This window comes from Gopherus evgoodei, chromosome 8 (assembly GCF_007399415.2).
Source record: "Gopherus evgoodei ecotype Sinaloan lineage chromosome 8, rGopEvg1_v1.p, whole genome shotgun sequence".
Classification (NCBI taxonomy): Eukaryota; Metazoa; Chordata; order Testudines; family Testudinidae; genus Gopherus; species Gopherus evgoodei.
In genome coordinates this window covers 96,548,944-96,568,255 of record NC_044329.1, presented here as the reverse complement: position 1 = coordinate 96,568,255, position 19,312 = coordinate 96,548,944, and the positions used below count along the sequence as shown (strand labels likewise).

Here is a 19,312-nt window from a genome sequence, read left to right as displayed (position 1 = left end):
TGTCAGATGACAAACAACTACTGATTAAACTTCACTGCACCCTCTGTGAAGTAAGTAGTAGTAGCCACTTTTGCAGATGGGGAAACTGAGGCAGAGAGAATTTGAGGCCAGAATTTTCAGCTGGGTCGTCTCATTGTGAGTGACTAACTTCAGACACTTCAGGCCTGGTTTTTTACCACCTTAATGGACACTTTTGAAAATCTTGGCTGAAATGGCTTACCCACGGTACTTACACAGTGAGTATTTTTCAGAGGCAGGACTGGAAACCTGGTCTCCTGATTCCCAGTCCTGTAGTATAGCTATTAGATAATGCTGGGTGTATCTAGTGGAATCTGTCAACTGATACAATACACTGAGTTTGGTGGAGAGCTTGCATACATCTTTGGCCTGTTAAAAGTCTTACTTGGGAATACAAATTCCTGAGACTTTGTATGCAGCCTCTCACTTCATGTGCAGTTTACTAGCTGGTTTCTTGTTGCTATGTGGACAAATGAGTGTCATTTTCTTTTAATAGTGCATAATAGTAATATACATACATATAATAGACACACTAGTTAAGAAGTTCAGTTTTTGCAACTGGGTTATTACTGCTTAATAGCTGAGATGGTAAATTTTTGCAAAATCTAGACCAAGCTGTGATGTTTTATGTGTCTGGAGGAAGGAGTATTTTATATAATACTGGCTGAGAGCATGCTACACCTGAGGGGAGATTAGTTTTTACTATTTGCACAGCTCTACTGACAGCTTTTCTTGGGATCCTCCCACAGAATTGGGAATCAGTCTAAAGAGGCGATGCCAAAAGTAACAACTAAAATGAAAAGAACCTAAGTCTCTGTCCAACCTGTGTAAAATCTGCAATGGCTCAATGAGAAGGGAAGAGGCAGCTAACTAACATCAAGGTTGCAGATCTGAGTACATATCACTTATCTAAAATTTTGTTTAATGAAAAATGCAGGATGGGGATGGAGAAATTGTGCTAAATGGATTTACGAAGAGTCAGCTGGAATAGTAAGGATAACTAGACATGAGAAAAGTATGGACTTTTCTGAAATATCTTAAGAGAGCAAAGGAGGGGGAAAATCTGCTTGAATTTGAACAGTCCATGTCTGTTTTACTTCATGTCCTCTGATTGATTAAAAGTGTGCACGAGGATTTACACATTCAGGCATGCAGAATTCCATAATAATGGCTTCCTTACTGAGGTAGGTCTCTTGGCATATCCATTATAGACCCTGTTTTTTGCCCCCATGAATTAGTCTGAGTATAGGAACAACCATAGAGGATCAGAGCAGTGGTCCTGTAAGGGATCGGGGCCTAGGTGGTATTGCCTAGAGGTCACAGCTGGGCTGAGGTCTGGCCCCCAGGGACAGGAGTTGCCAGACTGGAGCAGGAGGCAATGCAAGGCCAGGTTCCGCAAGCAAGAGTCAGGTCAGAGTCAGGCTGGGTTCGGAGACCAGCGATAGATAGTACCAGGTTATAATTGAGAGAAAGGAGGCAGGGTCAAAATCGGCAGCAGGCCAACATCTGTGTGGAGGTCAGACTAGATGATCATAATGGTCCCTTCTGACCTTAAAGTCTGTGATTAAAGTCTATGAACTTCCTGGGGTTAAATAGGGTCACTTGGCCAATTAGAGGGCAGGTACTGTCATTCTGGGTCTCGTGGGCAGTACTTCCTGCAGCACCTGCTCTTCACAATGCTCTCTGGCCGTGCATCTGCATGACCGCCTAGTAGCACTATGGGAATATCAGGCTCTGAAGGACTGGGTTCTAGGTCCTGGGTCCTTTCTGGTCCAGTAGTTCTCAAACTTTAACACATCCAAAACAGAAGTACTTGGCACATCACCATTGTAGTTAGTTTAGATCCTTGCTCTGATAAACTAACCCTTCCTAATAGTTCATTGAGGCCCACATCCCACCATTTTAGAAACACTATATAGTCCAGTAGGATGCTGCAAAAACAAACCTGTTGTGGACCTTTTATTCCTAATCCCAAGCAGTAAGTGATAACAGCTTGTACGAACTTTTATGAGCAGTAAAGATTTAATAATAAAGAAAAGTAACATGCAATCAAACTACCAATGCATGAAGGGAGAGAAATTAGCTTTTGTTTTGTTAAGGTCCTTTTATAACAGTAATTGAGAAACGAGTGTTTATTTCTGCCATATTTGATTTAGGGTTATTCTTCTGCATCCCTTCAACCTTTCCCTTATACTGTTAAGTGAGCCTGTGCTTTGGTTTTTCCCATGTATTAAACATACTCCAAGTCCAGTGCAAGAATTTCAGCTAGATACTGAATGCTTCCCCAGGCTTTTATCAAATCAGTTCTTCATTGTTTACAAATGAGGTACATGGGCACAGAAGGCCACAGAAGTTTAACAGGCCTGGTGTGTGAGGGAGCTACAATGATATAGTTACTAGTTTTTGGTGAGAAATAAACCTGAGTGTGAGAGAAAAGCTTATACCCAACAAAGCCGACAGATTTCTTTGGAGAGAGGATAAAATCTCATTCTAGAGAAAAGGAGCAAAACTCAAGGTGCTGTAACATGGTGGTTTTAGTTACACAATGAGTGGGAAGAAGTGGATATGAGCATAGGAACATCTATTTTGCATGGCAAGGGGCTGGGTAAAGGTATCCCATAGTGTGGGGGAGAAGAGGTATATTTCTGCTCTCAGTTACACCTCTACAATCCTGGTGAGATCAGTATTGTTGCATGTATTAAACTGAAAGCAAAATTTGCAAAACGGGCTCCTTTAATTTACACCCTAACTATTCTGTTAGTAGCTTTTCTTACTCTCCTTCTCTCGTGTGGCTCTTTGGCGCGTACATTCACCAATTTACCTTCCATTAAACATAATTCCTGATTGTGGCTTAGGGTCTGGTTTGAGATTTGATTTCAGAGTTGTACAAGGGAGCGGTGAATGTCATTTGCAAAATGAGCTTGCCCCTTTTTATGTGAGCATCACATGAAATTGTCTTACTTAAAAATGTTTGCAAACTGGTGTGAAAAAATGATGAGGTACAAGAGCATCATTATACGAGATACAAGAGCATCATTAAAACATTGACCATTTGTAGTAAAAAATAAAAATAGATCCATATATGCAAACCAGTTATATGAAATGTCAGTTAAATCAACTCTGATCTCCCAAATACAGTTTTTATTACTCAATTCATTAGAAAGGCTCTTAAGGTAATGAATAGTTGTCACTTTTATCAAGGACCGCTGGTTCCTTTATAAATGTGCACTAAAAACACAGAAAGTTGTTTTAAAATATTTGGCTCCATTTACCCTCACCTTGTCTCTGAAGTGACTGTAGGATGCAGTGTGGTCTGATTTAGCAATTGTGAACATCAACTGTATAAATAATAGTGTACATTTAAAAAAAAAGGTGAAGTAGAGCTATAAAATAATTCAACTGCATAGATTTGAACTGTTATCTAATGCAAAAATCTGCTCCACGTAACTTTTGTTTTCTTTCCTTTAGCAAGTCCGCATGCAACACCATCGACTCTTCATTTTCCAACGTCACCCATTATTCAGCAGCCTGGGCAATACTTCTCACACCCAGCAATCCGCTATCATCCTCAGGAGACTCTGAAAGAGTTTGTCCAACTTGTCTGCCCGGATGCTGGTCAGCAGGCTGGACAGGTGGGGTTCCTAAATGTAAGGAAGCTATTTTTATTTCTTCAGAAGTGTTTGTCCTATCTCACATAACTATGGAATTATCTTAACAGAGTGTCACACATGTGAACGTAGCACCTTAAAATACTTGCTACAAGAAAAAAAAATATTAACTACAGGAAAACAAACGTAGACTGTGGTGTAATTAATGTACTTTGATAGAAAGAGCTGGTGATTCAATGACCTTCTGGGATCCCTGTACCAATGCTTCAGCTTCAGACATTTGAACCCTAGTTCCCCTGGGTTTAACAAAATACAAAGGCCAAATAATTTTTATTAATTATTCCTTTGGCGTTGGGGAGAAGAGCAAGAAAAGGGAGGGTGAGAAACAGATGTTTCAGATCAGCTAAGTTCATTTAAAAAAAAAATACTGTCATACAGCACTTTAGATCAAGTTGACCAGTACTTGAACCCAAGATGTTAAAAGTAAAGTTTATTATAGTTTGTTATTTCTGTATGCAGTTATCTTTTCCCCTTATCTCTATGAAGAATTAAGCAGTGTTCCAATGCTTCAAATAAGCATTTTCATTTTTTAATCAACTAAAGTGAATCATCCTCTTCACTTTATTGAAATAACATTCCAGTCAAATACAGAAATGAAACTTTATTTACATCATATCTACAATAATGCTGTGGTCGTTTCATGAAATAAAATGCATGTAATTGTGTCCCACCAGCAGAATAATGATTGGCAAAATTGTTATTACTTTCTTATATACATAACATTGAAAGTGTTAGTAAACCTGCAGAATTAATGTAATTCTTAGCATTACTTTTATTTAATAAGCTACGTTGTCTTCAATACTTTTTTCCTACCAAAATACCTGATTCTGCATATCCCAGCCAGTACTGGCTTTCAATAATGTCTGCAATATGTTAGCAGTTACATTTATGTCTAGACAACAAATCAACAGAGTGCTTTTCTTTTTCCTTGAGTATATGCTTAGTTTAGCCCAAACCATCTGTATTATGTACTGTTAGCACATTCACAATGAACATACAGCAAAGGTCTACTTGGTAGGAAATTGGCCTACTTGTAAGACAAGTAAGTATTTGAGAAGTGTTACTAAATATATTAGTTTATTAAAGGTGCTGTCTGTTGAAAAATATCTCTGAAAAATTACTTTTGAGTAAGGCCTCAACCAACCAAACACGAGTAACTGTACTCCTTGAAAGCAAGAGTACTACTCACGCATATGAAGTTACATACATATACAAGCCTAATTCTTATTTACACTAGGGCCCTTTTACATCACTGCCAGTGGAAATTACAGTTGCACCCACGTTCAGGCCCGTTTACATTGCCACAGCTGTTAAAGTGGCTTTAGCGTAAATGAGAATCAGGCCTGTAAATGACTGTAGGATTGGGCCCTTAGTTCTAAATAATTCCTGTTAGTAGATACCTAAGCAAAGATTTAAGTACAATTTTTCTTCAGCAGTATTCAGAATATGTATCTGTATTTAAAACTGAGCTTTTATCAATGGAAAATTGGACATTCAGTGCCGGAAGAACTGCAGTTAGGATCAATTTGTGGAGTGCTGTCAAAACTGATCTTGTCATTTCTGTCACTAAAACAGAATACCTGATTCACAGGCTGTCCTACTTTTTTTTTTTATAATGGTACTGCCATCAATTGGTATGGTTCTCAATAGTCTAGTTGTATATTAAGATTGAAATTTTCCATACCTAGTCCTTGCTTTTGTGATGCTGAAAGCTTATTTAGTAATGGACAGGAGTTTTCCTAGTAATCACTTGAAATAGCATAGCTGAGTACGCAGAACCATCCTGCCTCTGATTATGTACATCCCAAACAAAATACTTGTACTTTTTTAATAATGAAAATAAAGCAGATGTAAGCTCAATTGTTTCTAAGCAGATACCTAATGGCAGCTGAAATGGGAGCTGTGCTATTGGTAATTTTATGGGAATATAGGAGTGCAAGTTGCTTAAAATACATTAACTTATTTTTTCCATGAAATAAAATAGCTGCTTGACTTTTAAACAACCCCAAAGTTAATCTCTTTTCCTACTAATGAGTTTCTTAAGAAATTTAAACTTACGTCGCAGGCACAGATATTCTAAGGGAACAGTAGAGGCATGAATGTAGAAAGCATAATGGGAGACAAAATTCTGCCTAAACTTGTACTGTAGGTAACTTAGTTTTACACAGTGCAAGAGTGTAATTTGGTCCGGGATGATTCTGACCAGTTGCTAACTTTGGAGAAACAGTTTGGCCCACTAAATAGGGTGAATTTCTTGGTTAAAAATGAAAGATGGGTTTAAAGGTCTTTTGCAGTTATTGCAAGATTTTGAGATGGGTTGTGGTACAAAGCCCACTGAAGAAAATGAAGAACAGAAGATGGCAATTTTTCGTTCCAACCTGTTTACTTAGCATTGAGAAATTAAGCATTTGCCACACCGAATTTTAAAGTGGCCTCTCCTGTTGCTGGAGGCTGCTAATAGCTAATTTTGTCTTTTGTTTTTGGCAGCCCAATGGCAGCCAAGGCAAGGTGCACAATCCATTCCTTCCTACCCCAATGTTGCCACCGCCGCCGCCACCACCAATGGCTAGGCCTGTGCCTCTGCCCGTGCCAGACACAAAACCTCCAACCACATCGACAGAAGGAGGTGCCGCCTCTCCTACTTCACCAAGTAAGTACGGCTGCAGCAGGGGAGAGGGAGTTCAATAAGATTCACACTGTGGCAGCTACCATGTATCTTCTGTTCATCAACCAGGAGGACTTGGGTGTGCTCCCCAAGTTAATTTCACAGTTGTCAACTGCATAAGATTGACAAAAAAAACTACTGCTGGCATTGCACATAGTTACACACCTGAAAACTCATGGCCAGCAGCTAATGTATGGGTGGGGAGCTGGGATTTTCAAAATGCTCTGTAGTTTTGTGAAGAAGCTATGCTACTGGCCCTCCACTTGTGTCCCACGACCAACCCTAGACAGCTCTACACTGAACTCAGGGGCAAACCCACACAAAGGGTCTTGCTTCTTGTCTAGACCAGGCCAGACTGTCAGACTCCCTGGAGCTCACTCCTTTTAGAGTTTCTTTGAGAATAAGTCTTTCTAGATGAACCCAGACTCACTACCCTTATGACCAAGCTCCCTGGCAGGCCCTGCATTTGGAGCAGTTAGCTTGTGGTATTTCTTCTACTAAGGGGGAGAGCATTAATGCTCTTTTCCCCACCCACACAGCCCTCATGTATTTTGTGTAGCCACAAGTCAATTAGTCAAATTCCTGTGTGTACATTGAAGCCACCATTTTGGATTCATTCTGCTAGGAAGCAAATGTGCATCAGCTGGGTTTGAAGCTTTAAACACTTTGGGCATGCAGGGCGTTAATTGCAAATGGTTTAATGAAAGGATGCTCAAATTGTCATTTAAAAACAAAGGAGAAGTTTTCAGTACTTTAATGGCAGGGGGACTTGTTCCCCAATTAAATGAATCCAAGATGAAGTCCAAGAATAAGCCATTATTGGAGTGATAAACATTTTTATTTCAAATGCCTCCTTGAGAGTTTACAATTTCGGAGATGGCCACCGAGGAAGCACATTAGATAGATTAGATGGAGAGTGCCCAAAAATCAATGTACTCTAAAGAGCAAATCCCTGTGTATGCTTTCAAATCTATATTATTTAAATGCTACATGTGGCCACTGCTTGATGTCCAAGGAGGCATGTATTATTCAACAAATATAAAGCCCAAGTTCTTAAAGCTTCAGGCACAACTCAGGTGATTCACACCTCAGAGACCAGAGGCCAGTATTGTGTCTGTGACATGGTGGGTTCCATGGGGCATTGCATGGTGGGCTCCATGGTGGGTTCCATGGGGCACTGCAGGGTCCTGACATTTGTTGTGTTTTCATGGCATTCTTTAACTGGACAGGATTGTTTGCGTTTCAGGCTGAGGATACTTTGGCTTGCTTGGGAATTATAATTGTGACAGAAAGGATGGGAAGGTGGGATTTAAGACGCGGATTTAAGCAAAGACAGACCCGTAACTTAGAAGTGTTGAGAGTTCATGGTTGCTAGTACTGCTCAGAAAATTTCTGTCAGACTGAACCCCTCCCCCCATTTTCTGGCCGTTTCTGACCAACACTTTTTATATCATGAACCTGTTTGTCTTAGCACTTTTGATGTCAGGTATCAGTTAACTTAATGCTTTCTAGCTCTTTAATAAGTTTCAGTAGTGGGCCACGAAAAGGTTAACATTTACTCACTGATGAGTAGTATTTGAAATAACTCAGTATTTCCCTGTCTTTAGAGTTGGAAAATATGAAGTCAGGATACTATACATGCCATCATATATAATTATAACTCATATGTTACGGGCAGTTTGTGGTATTTAAAAGAAAAAAATATCCAAACCCATTTTAACAGTTACCTTAATGTTTATTTTGTGTGATCCTTGGATCCTATAAACAATAAAGATGTATTTGGCCAGATTCTTAGCTCATGTAAATTGACTTACCTACACTGAAATCAATGGAGCTACACTGATTTACACTACCAGGCAGTCTGGCCCATTGTGACAAGGAATGTTCAACCAGGGGCTGTCAAGATAATCCAGGTTTTCTCAAGAGCAGCTAGTTAATGGCGTTTAAACAAAAGATTAGGAAAAATAATTACTGTTGGTAATTAGTCAATCTGATATCTAAACATCCACTTCTGTACATTTTCAAGCATGCACCTTCCATTTGATAAGAGTCATGAATGTTAAAAAGAACAGTGAATTGAGTTTTAAAGATGTGTATAATACATTTCCATAAAATATGGACTATAGGAATGATTTCCAAAAAAAATTATACCACATACATATCTGAGCTTGTTTAAGCATGTATAGTAAAATAAACTGCCAGGACTTTTCCATGGGGGAACACCCATTTTTAACAGTCTCAGGAGAGTTCAAATGGCATTGTTCTAATCTGTAGCAACCCTCAGATTTTCATTGCTTTCCGCAGAATAGTAGCCCAGAATACACACCTACACTCACTGGGCCACTCTCCATATGTTTGTCTTGCTGGACAATCTTGTCACATAATGTTCTGCAAATTTAGAGCTGTCCTTCAAAATGGAGGACAGGTAGCATCTCTCTCCAGATTATAGCTACGGAGTTTTGCTGACATACATCAGAAAATGTCCATCACTGCAACTCAGAGTCAGTAATTTTCTGGATCCTACTCTGTTCCTTGCTCCCATTATACAGAGGACTTTGTTGTTTATTGGGGTCCTTAACTAAGTGTAAAAACTGTCAAAGTGCACTGGTATCTGTGTCCTTAAGCAGTATCTTGAGCTCAGAATATGTAATGTACCACAGAAAGAAGCCCTTGCTGAGAAGTGTTTTGCTATTGTGGGGGAGGGGTTGTTTGTTTATTAGAGTACGAATAGTCAGTACAGAGTCACCAGAACTACATGAAAAGATGTTTTCCATGGTTACGCAGTTCCAAGGCACCAGTGCAGGAAGCATCCCTTTATTATGGCTGTCTCCCCTCCATGGCATTATAACGAGGGAATTCATTTACTGAACAGAAGAGGAAGTGCTTATACAGGAGTGATATTAGCATTTGGCCTGACTCTCCTTTGCTGTATGAAGGGGAACAAAGGCCCCAAGGAAATAGGTGAAGGGGATTGGAATTCGTTTCATGCTGTTTCCCTCCTTTGATCTGGTAGAAAGCCCTCTGTAGGAGCATTCATTTTGAGGCTCTACTAGACTTTGGAATATGGCCCTCCTGGGGAATGGGGTGGGAGGGGAAGTGAAGAGGCCAGGAGCAGCTGCTCAATATGTGATGCTTTCCTGGGAAGTAAACTTAAGACCACAACACAGTGTCATGGTGGTTAATGATTTTCAGAGCAGCAGTAAAACTCTCCAGCAGTGGGATTAACTTTTTGTGGAAAGCATGTCCATATCACACTGCTTAAGGAAGGAAAACCCTATGGAGGTACACTGAGGTATTTGCTTCTTGTGCTCTGGTCTGAGATGCAAAGACTTGGGCTCAGAATTTCCAGTTGTAGGTCCTACCACATTTGCAAGAGTAGTATCTCCATCGGTGTGGAGATTCAGGGGAGAGGGGAGCTCATAGGATTTCTGGAGTTAAGTTTTTCCTCCAAGCACAGGTTTTTCTGCAGAATAACTTATCCTTAACATTACACAGAGACCCTTGGTTAGCATCCAGTCTTTCCCCCTTCTGGGGATTTGGTTTTATTGGTAACTCAAAACCAACACAACACAAACATCACCCTATGCTGCTTTCCAAAGCCTGACTGTTCCTGGAATTGACCTGCTGTGGCCCAAAGAAACACCACCTCCCTTATGTGCTGATTGGAGCTTAATAGGGCAGTAGAGCCAACTGACTGAGCAATAACTCCTCAGGGTATTAGCATCTGAGCCCAGGGTGACTCAGCAGAAACCTTCATTCCCATACAGGGTCTAAGATTTTTTCCATCTTGTTACCCAATTATTTTTAAAAAACACGACTGTTCTAGTGGAAGTTATTTCCTAATGCTCCACAACTGAGCCTAGGGAGAAAAACCTTTTCTGTTCCACTTGTAGGGCAAGAGAATTATCACTTTTGTGACTTTGTACAAAGAAGCTTTCATGTTAAATGGTGATTGTAGCAGGAAGAGAAGAGTAATCTTGTAGCTGAAGCACAGGACTGACAATCAGGAAGGTTGAGTTCTAGTTCTTAATCTGCCACACATTTGCTGTGTGTTGCTTGAGCAAGCCCATTCAGCTCTCCGTGCTGTACCTTCCCAGAAAGGAGGATGATCATGATGACCACTTACCAACATTGCTGACTGTGTACGTGTTGCAGTGTGCATTAAGATGCTCCGATGGAGTGTTTTACTGCAATGCAAAGTACTGAATGTGTGCATGTTCTTATACATGGCGTCATGTCTGTCTCCCCAGAGGGGTGCAATGGTCTTAAACTTTAGCAGTAGCTATCTTATAAAATGGTGTAGCTATTCATATCAGGAACGTGTGCCCATTTTTCTTCCTGGCCTGTAAAGGAGAAATTTCACAATGTATTAGACTAGCACTGACTGGAATTCTGCTTTGCCAGCAGACAGTCATCCTTGTTAATTCACAACCAAAAGATAGACTGCACACTCTTGCATGTAACAACACTCCTTTTAGCAAAGTATAGGTAAAAGGTTTCACCTGTAGGAAAGTGCTGCTTTATAATAAATCCCACTCATAACATTGTTGGTTGTTTTCTCCTGTCTTTCATGCTGTTTCTTCCCATTTTGGCTAAATATCAGAGGCTTCTGTGAGCAAATGTTCTTTCCCTGCCAGCACTTTCGCTCTTGCTTGTTCCTAAAGTGAAGCATCATAGCAAATTTGTGGCATCATGCTCATTCCGTGGCTATAGACTATGGTGTCGGAAATTCCCCACAGCAGATTCCAGATGAAGAAAGGCCGGGCAAGGCAGGAAAATGTTCTTGTTCAAACATGAAGGGCCGGAGTTTCAGCTGGTGTAAACTGGCATAGATCCGTTCACTTCCAGAGGAAGTTTGTAGATATACATTAGCTCAGGACGTGGCGCAAAGAGCCGAGAAGGGAGGAAAGGATGATCTTATGGTTAAAGCACAGGACCATCAGAAGACTAAGATTCTATTCTTGTTACCTTTCTGTGCCTCAGGTTGCCCCCCTGTAAAATGAAATATGAAAATCCCACTATACAGGAAGCTATTTAAAACACATAATTTGATATAGTTTAACTAGCCAGTGGGATTTCCTAGTTCCTGTCCGAAAAAGAGGAGAGTAAAAGTGCCAAATGATAGAACCTCCGGTAATATCTCAACCCAACCTCCTGCATCAAGCAGGAAGAACTCTACACTGTACTTGGATGGGCAGTTTCTAAGGAAAAGCCAGAATATTGCAGGAAGCGGTTCAGGGATATAGTAGCTGGCACTTTTGTACCCGATATCCTTCCCTTTACCAAACTAGTATTAGAGGGGTAGCCGTGTTAGTCTGGATCTGTAAAAGAAGCAAAGAGTCCTGTGGCACCTTATAGACTAACAGACGTTTTGGAGCATCAGCGAAGTGGGTATTCACCCACAGGACTCTTTGCTGCTTTTACCAAACTAGTGTACCAGCATGGTAATAGAGATTGCTGCTGTTGAATATTCAGCTTTTTATATGAGACACAAAATGGAGGTTGACTATTTGTGGTCCTCAAAAGTCCTATGGTACTTCACACCAGGGTATGGACGTTAGCTCCAGTGTCCTGGTGAAAATCTATCTTAAGGAATTACTTTCTCACTGCATGGATGCTCCCTGTAATTTCAGTATTCTTCAGCTGTAAACTTTTTTTTTTTTTTTTTTTTACTGTCGCTGTTTGCTCTTAAGGAGACACCAACTTGAAATCTAAGCATTTTCAGGAAGTGAGTTAAAAGTAGTTGCAGTTGCTACACCAAAAGAAGAAACATTCCACCCCAGAGGTGGTCAGCTGAAGCGACTCCTGCATACAGTATATAGTTTATGAAGTGCCTTAGAATCCCTTGGCATGAAAGGTCATTGAACTGACAAAAAATAATTAAGATAGGGAATTGTATGGAAAGCATGATAAGGCTAAACACTACTAGCATATATACTATACTATGACATGTAGTAAGCATATATGTGAGGTTGTCAGTACCTAAACAACACATAGTAACTTTTAGAACACTTTTGTAAGTCAAGTAATGTGAGAATTTGGAGCTTTATTGGCCATTATATAAAGTGCACAATATTTCCAAATGCTTCATAGTTACCCATTGGTCTAAATTTTTAGCAAGTGCATTTGTAATATTACAGACGTTAACTTTATAGCCATCACAAAATCTTGCATCCCTTTGCCTTAAGTAATTATTTGGAATGGAAATAATGCTACATAGTACTAAGGCCTGCCATGCAATCCCAAAGCCAGAATCCACCCCAGTCATCACTAGTTTACTGAAGTGCAGAATTTTTTTTCTTGTGCTATATGCCCATCTCACTCTTAAATCTACACCTTGTGTTCATCAGTGCCTGAAACCATGAGAATTACAATGCAGACACAAGTCTTTCTGCAGTGGAGCTCTGCCACAGTAAAACAATGTAGTGATATGCAATGGCTGAAAAATGGAAGGTAAATCTGAGTTTCTTCCCTTCACCCATTGACTGTTTCCCTGGAGGCACCTGCTCCAAAGAATTAATTGATCCATTTGCTCATTGTCCATCCATGCTGGAAAAAAAACAGGAGGCCACAGATGTAGTTTAATTAGGCTGCAACTTTATTCACTTGAAATGTCTGGGAGCACCTTGCAACAAATTGTACAGTGCAGGAAAGGGGGGGGGGGGATGTCAGTTCTTCACTGTTCCAGATGTAGGAGCCCTAAACTCCGCTTCCTCAGCTCCCTTAAAGGGGGCTACGAAAAGGAGGGGGTCATCTCCCTGCTGTACAAGATGTAGGAGTCCCAAAACCCGCTTACTCAGCTCCCTTAAGGGATGCTTTCCTTCAAATCCTTGTCTAGTCCACTGTATCCAAAAACCATATCCTGTCCATACCAAGTACCTTCACTGGACATGTGCCAGGAGTGTTACTTAATTTGCAGCATTATAACCTAATCCCTCCCACACTCCACCCCACCAGGTCCTAAACCAGCTGTAGAGAAAGAAAAAAAAAATCCACCCCACCTAGGTGGTGGAGTGAAAATTCCTTCCCAGCGCCACAGGAAAAGGGCAATTAACATAATATTCACTGCAGATCAAGAGGAAACCCAATCCTTTTGCCAAGATGGGTGCTGCCAGCCCAATCCTGATAAAGAGGGCCTTTCCAGGCCTGCATGGGGTATAAATACTCTTCCAGTCATTAGGAAGGGCACGGCAGTGACCTCCTGATCTGGCCCCATCTACTTCCCATCCTTCCTATGCATGGAAATTTAAGTCCTCTCCTTCCCCCCACCTGCTGTAAGGAAGCCTTTAAAGAGGCAATGCCCCTTTTCTTCCAGCTAGCTGGACAAAGGCCCACTCACATGAAAGTTGCAGTGAGTATGTTTTGCCTCATGAAGAAGCTCTGAAGAGCCAGATAGCAAGTGCCCAGTTTTGAGCTCTAAGACAACTCTTGCTGCTGCAGGAAGAATCTTCATTTTTGTTAAATGTAGGATTGTAAGGTTGGCTAGATCAGTGACTCTCAACCTTTCCAGACTACTGCACCCCTTTCAGGAGTCTGATTTGTCTTGTGTACCCAAGTTTCACCTCACTTACAAACTACTTGCTTACAAAATCAGACATCAAAATACAAGTGTCACAGCACACTACTGAAAAATTCCTTACTTTCTTATTTGTACCATATAATTATAAAATAAATCAATTAGAATATAAAGATTGTACTTACAGTTCAGCGTGTAGTATACAGAGCAGTATAAATAAGCCATTGTATAAACTTGTAGTTTGTACTGCTTTTATGTAGTCCATTGTAAAACTAGGCAAACATGTAGATGTGTTGATGTACCCCCTGGAAGACCTGTGCGTACCCCCAGGGGTACACGTACCTGGTTGAGAACTACTTGGTTAGATGCCCCTTGCAGTTAAATCACAAGGAGAGAGGCAATGCAAGTTAAAGCAAAGATAATTTATAGATTTCTTTAAAAAAATTGCTTCATTCAGAAGAGCCTCAATAGCTGACACTATTGACAGGCACACATGAATTACTGGCTTTTTTTTTTTTTAATTTACCAAGTGAACACACATGAAAAAGTAAGGAGTATGGATCACAAATTCTATTTTGTTCATTCATTCCAGCATTTGTAGTTTAGTTGTAATTACTCAGAAATACTTGGTAACATGCCAGGAGTGATTACCTTGTAAAAATAATCTTAAAAATATGGAAACTCACTACAGTGCACTACATTCCTCTTAAATCTTTGCTGCAAACTATGGAAAGGCAACCATGTTTTGTGGGAATCTTAGCAAAGCTTTTACAGTATTTCTGGGATGAGGAGAAACTCAACATAGCCACCATTCTGAAAAGTGCTGAGCACCTTAAGATTCCATTGGAGTGGAAACTGAAAGTGTTCAGTTCCTCACAGGATGGGGATCTAATCCATATTTAACACCTCCTCAAGCATGCATTAGTAATAGCATCACTTTGATAACATATCCTCAAAGATCATTCTATTGACATCTGATCCTTTTAGCCTGACGTGACATTACAGTATACGGCATTCTACTTGTAGTCTCCAAACCGAAGGTCTGTCTTTCACCAAACACTTGGCTTTTATAAAAAAGGCAATAGCATTTCACCTTCACTGACAACTCAGTATCTTTATATTTAATTATCCTTATTTTTCCTCAATATGAGGTGTAACCTTAATACCTAGCTTCACTGGAATTTGGCAAGGGATTTCCTTTTATTTTTTTACAGCTATTTTCACCACTTCATCGGGGAGTTAGATTGTCAATTAGATTGTATCACATGTTATGCATTCCTTGGCCCTTAAACATATATAACTATTAAGGTACATATTTAGATCTGCAAACACAGAAAACTGAGAAAAGAAGACGGTGTGTGCAGTTGTCAAACCAGCAGAACACTTAGCATACTGAAAAATTTTTTGAATTTGGAATTGCTCTGAGTTCTGGACTGTTGCAATAGAGAGATGTAGAGCAACAATAAAATCATTAAAGTAGTTCAAGTTTGGAAGTAATCTGGGTTCTTGGCTTGTATTGCTCTTAATAGCTTTACATTTTATGGGAGCCATTTCAATTTTTAAAGAGAGTTTCAGCCTTGAGACTGATTGCACTTACTACCCCAACCAAACTGCAACCCATTATTTTTTTGCCAAGGGAATCTTAGTTTGTCAAAGAGATCACATGAGCGTGTAGACTCCAGCAATGAGAAAAATCAGGGCTTTAACTGTGTACTGTACTATACTGGTATGAAATAAGGGCCTAATCCTGGTAACATACACATGAGTAACTTCACTCAAATCAATAGCTTTATTGAGATCAGTGTGAATTACTCATATGAGTGAAGATACCTGGGAACACATTTGCAGGATCAGGATCTATAGTATATGTTGTTCAGCCTTGTACCGAAAGACCTGCCCCTCTCAAAGACAAAAACAGTTCAGATGAACTGAGCACATCTTCTGGATGCATTACATCATCTTATTTGAGTATGTTGAAAGGAATTACTTTCATTTAGTTCAGTTATGTACTTGCCTATATATTCATCATTAAAGCAAACCTTTCCAGTGTCTACAATCAAACTCTTGCTCTCTAAAACGTTTCCACATTTCTGTGTTAAACATCTGCTTAGGTGGCTCTGAGACAGTGTGTTTTGGTGTTGTTTGTGTGTGATCTAGTGCTGCTTCCTCAACGCACGTATCCCTTCCCTTCACAGCCTACTCGACACCCAGCACTTCCCCCGCAAATCGATTCGTCAGTGTTGGACCTCGGGATCCAAGCTTTGTAAATATCCCTCAACAGACACAGGTGGGCAGCTTTCAACTTCTCTGTATGCAGTGCAGCTTGTTATTCTTCTGTGTAATTTAAATGTCTCCTGACAAAGTGGGCCACATTTCTTCACCACTGTCAATTCACCCACATGGTCTCAGTAACAACGGTGAAATGTCACTCACAATTTGTGTTTGTCCGTTGTGTTTTATTGGCTTATATGGTAATAATTCTTCCATAATTCCTCCAAACTCTCTTGCTTTCCAAGGCATTGGCTTCTAGTGTGCAATTTTTCCTCTAGGACCAAATTTTCAAATTCCTTTATTGCATCTGACATATTTGCAAGTGCATCTATTTGCACATGCAAAAGCCCAGATGGGCCAATCAGGTAATCATGGACTTCAGCCCAGTCCTACACCACTGAAGTCATTTCAATGGGAACAGAATCCAATTCTTAATTTGCCATTTGTATGCAAGGTTTTGAGCATGCGCGTGATTTTTTTTTTGTTGCGGGGCCCGGGAGATATGGAAACCAATGTGTTCACAACTACTGTGAAGGCCTAGTTAAGGGAGGGCCTTTGAAAATTTGGCTTCTGATGTCAAAATGCAAGTTAAACCAAAGAACCAACAATTTAAAGCTCTAGCATCTTGTTTGAAGCCAACATCATATTTCACTGCAGTGATGTTGAGGTGACTATTCAGAGATTTGCTATAGTTGAGTCAGAAGCTCAAGCAAATATTTTTATTTCTTCAGAAGGACAGGGTTTAAATGTGCTTTTTCCAAGCTGTATCAAATTCTTAGTATTGATTAAGAAAATAGTTTTTGGCATTTTTTTTAGTGGTTAATTTTAGCCAGATGTTGAAAAAAATTAAAGCTGTGCTCAGTAGCTCTGCTTAGTATGGTTTTAGGTTGGACATTAGGAAAAAGTTCCTAACTGTCAGGGTGGTTAAACACAGCAATAAATTGCCTAGGCAGGTTGTGGAATCTCCATCTCTGTAGATATTTAAGAGTAGAAGCAGCAAAGAATCCTGTGGCACCTTATAGACTAACAGACATTTTGGAGCATGAGCTTTTGTGGGTGAATACCCACTTCGACATGCATCCGACGAAGTGGGTATTCACCCACGAAAGCTCATGCTCCAAAATGTCTGTTAGTCTATAAGGTGCCACAGGATTCTTTGCTGCTTTTACAGATCCAGACTAACACGGCTACCCTCTGATATTCAAGAGTAGGTTAGATAAATGTCTATCCAGGACGGTCTAGACAGTATTTGGTCCTGCCATGAGGGCAAGGGACTGGACTCGATGACCTCTCGAGGTCCCTTCCAGCCCTAGAATCTATGAATATCACATTATCATGGAGCGGTATAAAAATGAGAGGAACTAAAGTGCTAGGAGAACTGCGACTTGTAGTTTGAAATGATTGCCTGATTACTTTACAATGATTTTAAAGGTTAAGATTAAGAAGTATTTTAATACGTTTGTGATGATTTAATATGGCTGTGATTATTTAAAAATAATAATTTAGCTGGGGTGAAGTTTTACTTTTTATCTGCTTCTGTACAATTAGATGTGAATAATAAGGATATAGCTGCATAGACATCACATGCTACAATTTCAGAACATGCACGAAGACAGAATCCTCATTGTGATGTGATCAATGCCTACCCTATCAGTGTAATATGACTGTGTAACTTATTACTGAAAATTGTCCATTTACAGGGCTGTGACCAGATGCCTATGAGCACAATGTTTTCTTGCTATCTGTTCCTTTTGTACCATTTGTTAGGGGCTTTAGTTTATAGCTGTGTCGACAGCACAGGTTAAACTACATTGAATCTCAAACCCTTCCTGCATTAAACAGGGTCACAGAAAGTACACTAGCAGCTGGGGGAGGGGCGGTTTAACTCTTCAAGTTCTGATTTCTTTAGTTCATTAGTAAAGGGAAGCCTGTGTCCCAGTTTCAGCTGTTGGGCCTCCCTTTTAGTGCCTCCTGTTTAATCGATATAGAAGGCAAGTTTTCATGCGCCTTTATATTTAAGTCATACAATTTCCCTTGTGGTTTTGGAAAGGATCATAACAAACAGAAATACATTGAAATAAAGAAATAGAACATTTTAAGGTGAGCTGCTAAAGTCTTCAAGCATTTGGCTTTTTTCTTCAGTGTCCAAGAAACTTGAAACTCTTTGGAGAATGTTGCAATATCTTTTCTAAAAGGCTGACAATACTGATTGGCAGATTGTTACATAGTGGAATATAACAAAATCTGAATCTGTAAGCTATCAAACTTCTTTGCATTTTTAAACTAGGTTTTTTGTATTTGATGACTGTGAATTTTGAACCCTGCAAGTTATGATTTAGGCCATTGGAAAGTGTTCTGGCCCTATTGTATGTGCTTTTATACAATATTGGATAGCAACTGACAATACCCCTGCATAACTCCAAATTAAGGCAAAACATGCTGCTATAGATAAGGAGACTGCCAGTCTCTCTTACTACAGCTGCATCCTTTGTGCTACTGTACTTCAGGGTACATCAGCATAACCATTATGACCAACTGTGATACTGGATTTATAGTTTGCCATAAAAAGCCACTGTGAATTGAAATTATTAATATAACAGTTCTGAAGGAAACCATGTTTTAAATCAGAGAAGTGGGGGTGAAAATACCAAGAGAAGTTAATGGTTAGGGAGCTAGTTAACACTGTTCTTGTCAAAACAAATCCACTGTTACAATGAAATTTTTGCAGGACATTAGAACCGTCACTTAGGATATTTTCAAAAATATAAAAATAAAAACAAATGAAACACTAATATATTGAAAGTGGCTGGGGTTGCTGTTTCCCATCAGGAATTGTACAGTGCATTTATTTAGGAATCAGGTTAAGAATTGTACGGCCTGATGTTGAGAGATGCCAACACTCACAACTCCAAGAGTTCAGTGGGAGAGGTGAACACTCAGCACTTCTGAGCGTCAAGCTAGTAACTTTGTTACTTTTGCTTCAGCAGAACTCTAGAAACTCCATTTTCTCCTAACTTAACTCTAATGGTTCATCTCCATTCTAGAGCTGGGCCCAAGCCAAAAGCCTGGATTTGAACACTCCTGACCTTCGTGGAAGTTCCGATCCAGATAGAAACTTTGAGAAATGACAAAATTTTAGAGACAACTTTTCAAAAGCACCATATTTTTTGCCCA

At 39.9% G+C, this 19,312-nt stretch overlaps 1 protein-coding gene across 6 annotated transcripts in view; it reads left to right on the top strand.

Moving 5' to 3' along the window:
* NFIA (nuclear factor I A) overlaps window positions 1-19,312 on the top strand; it is a 305,892-nt gene that overhangs the window by 258,779 nt on the left and 27,801 nt on the right. For 2 of the 6 annotated variants that reach the window (XM_030572277.1, XM_030572274.1), the window contains 3 exons: window positions 3,487-3,650; window positions 6,174-6,336; window positions 16,063-16,154. In XM_030572277.1, coding sequence (XP_030428137.1) covers window positions 3,487-3,650; window positions 6,174-6,336; window positions 16,063-16,154 — 419 coding nt within the window. Of the gene's footprint in view, window positions 1-3,486; window positions 3,666-6,173; window positions 6,337-16,062; window positions 16,155-19,312 lie in introns of all 6 variants that reach the window. The other 4 variants (XM_030572276.1, XM_030572273.1, XM_030572278.1 and 1 more) reach the window with 2 other exon arrangements.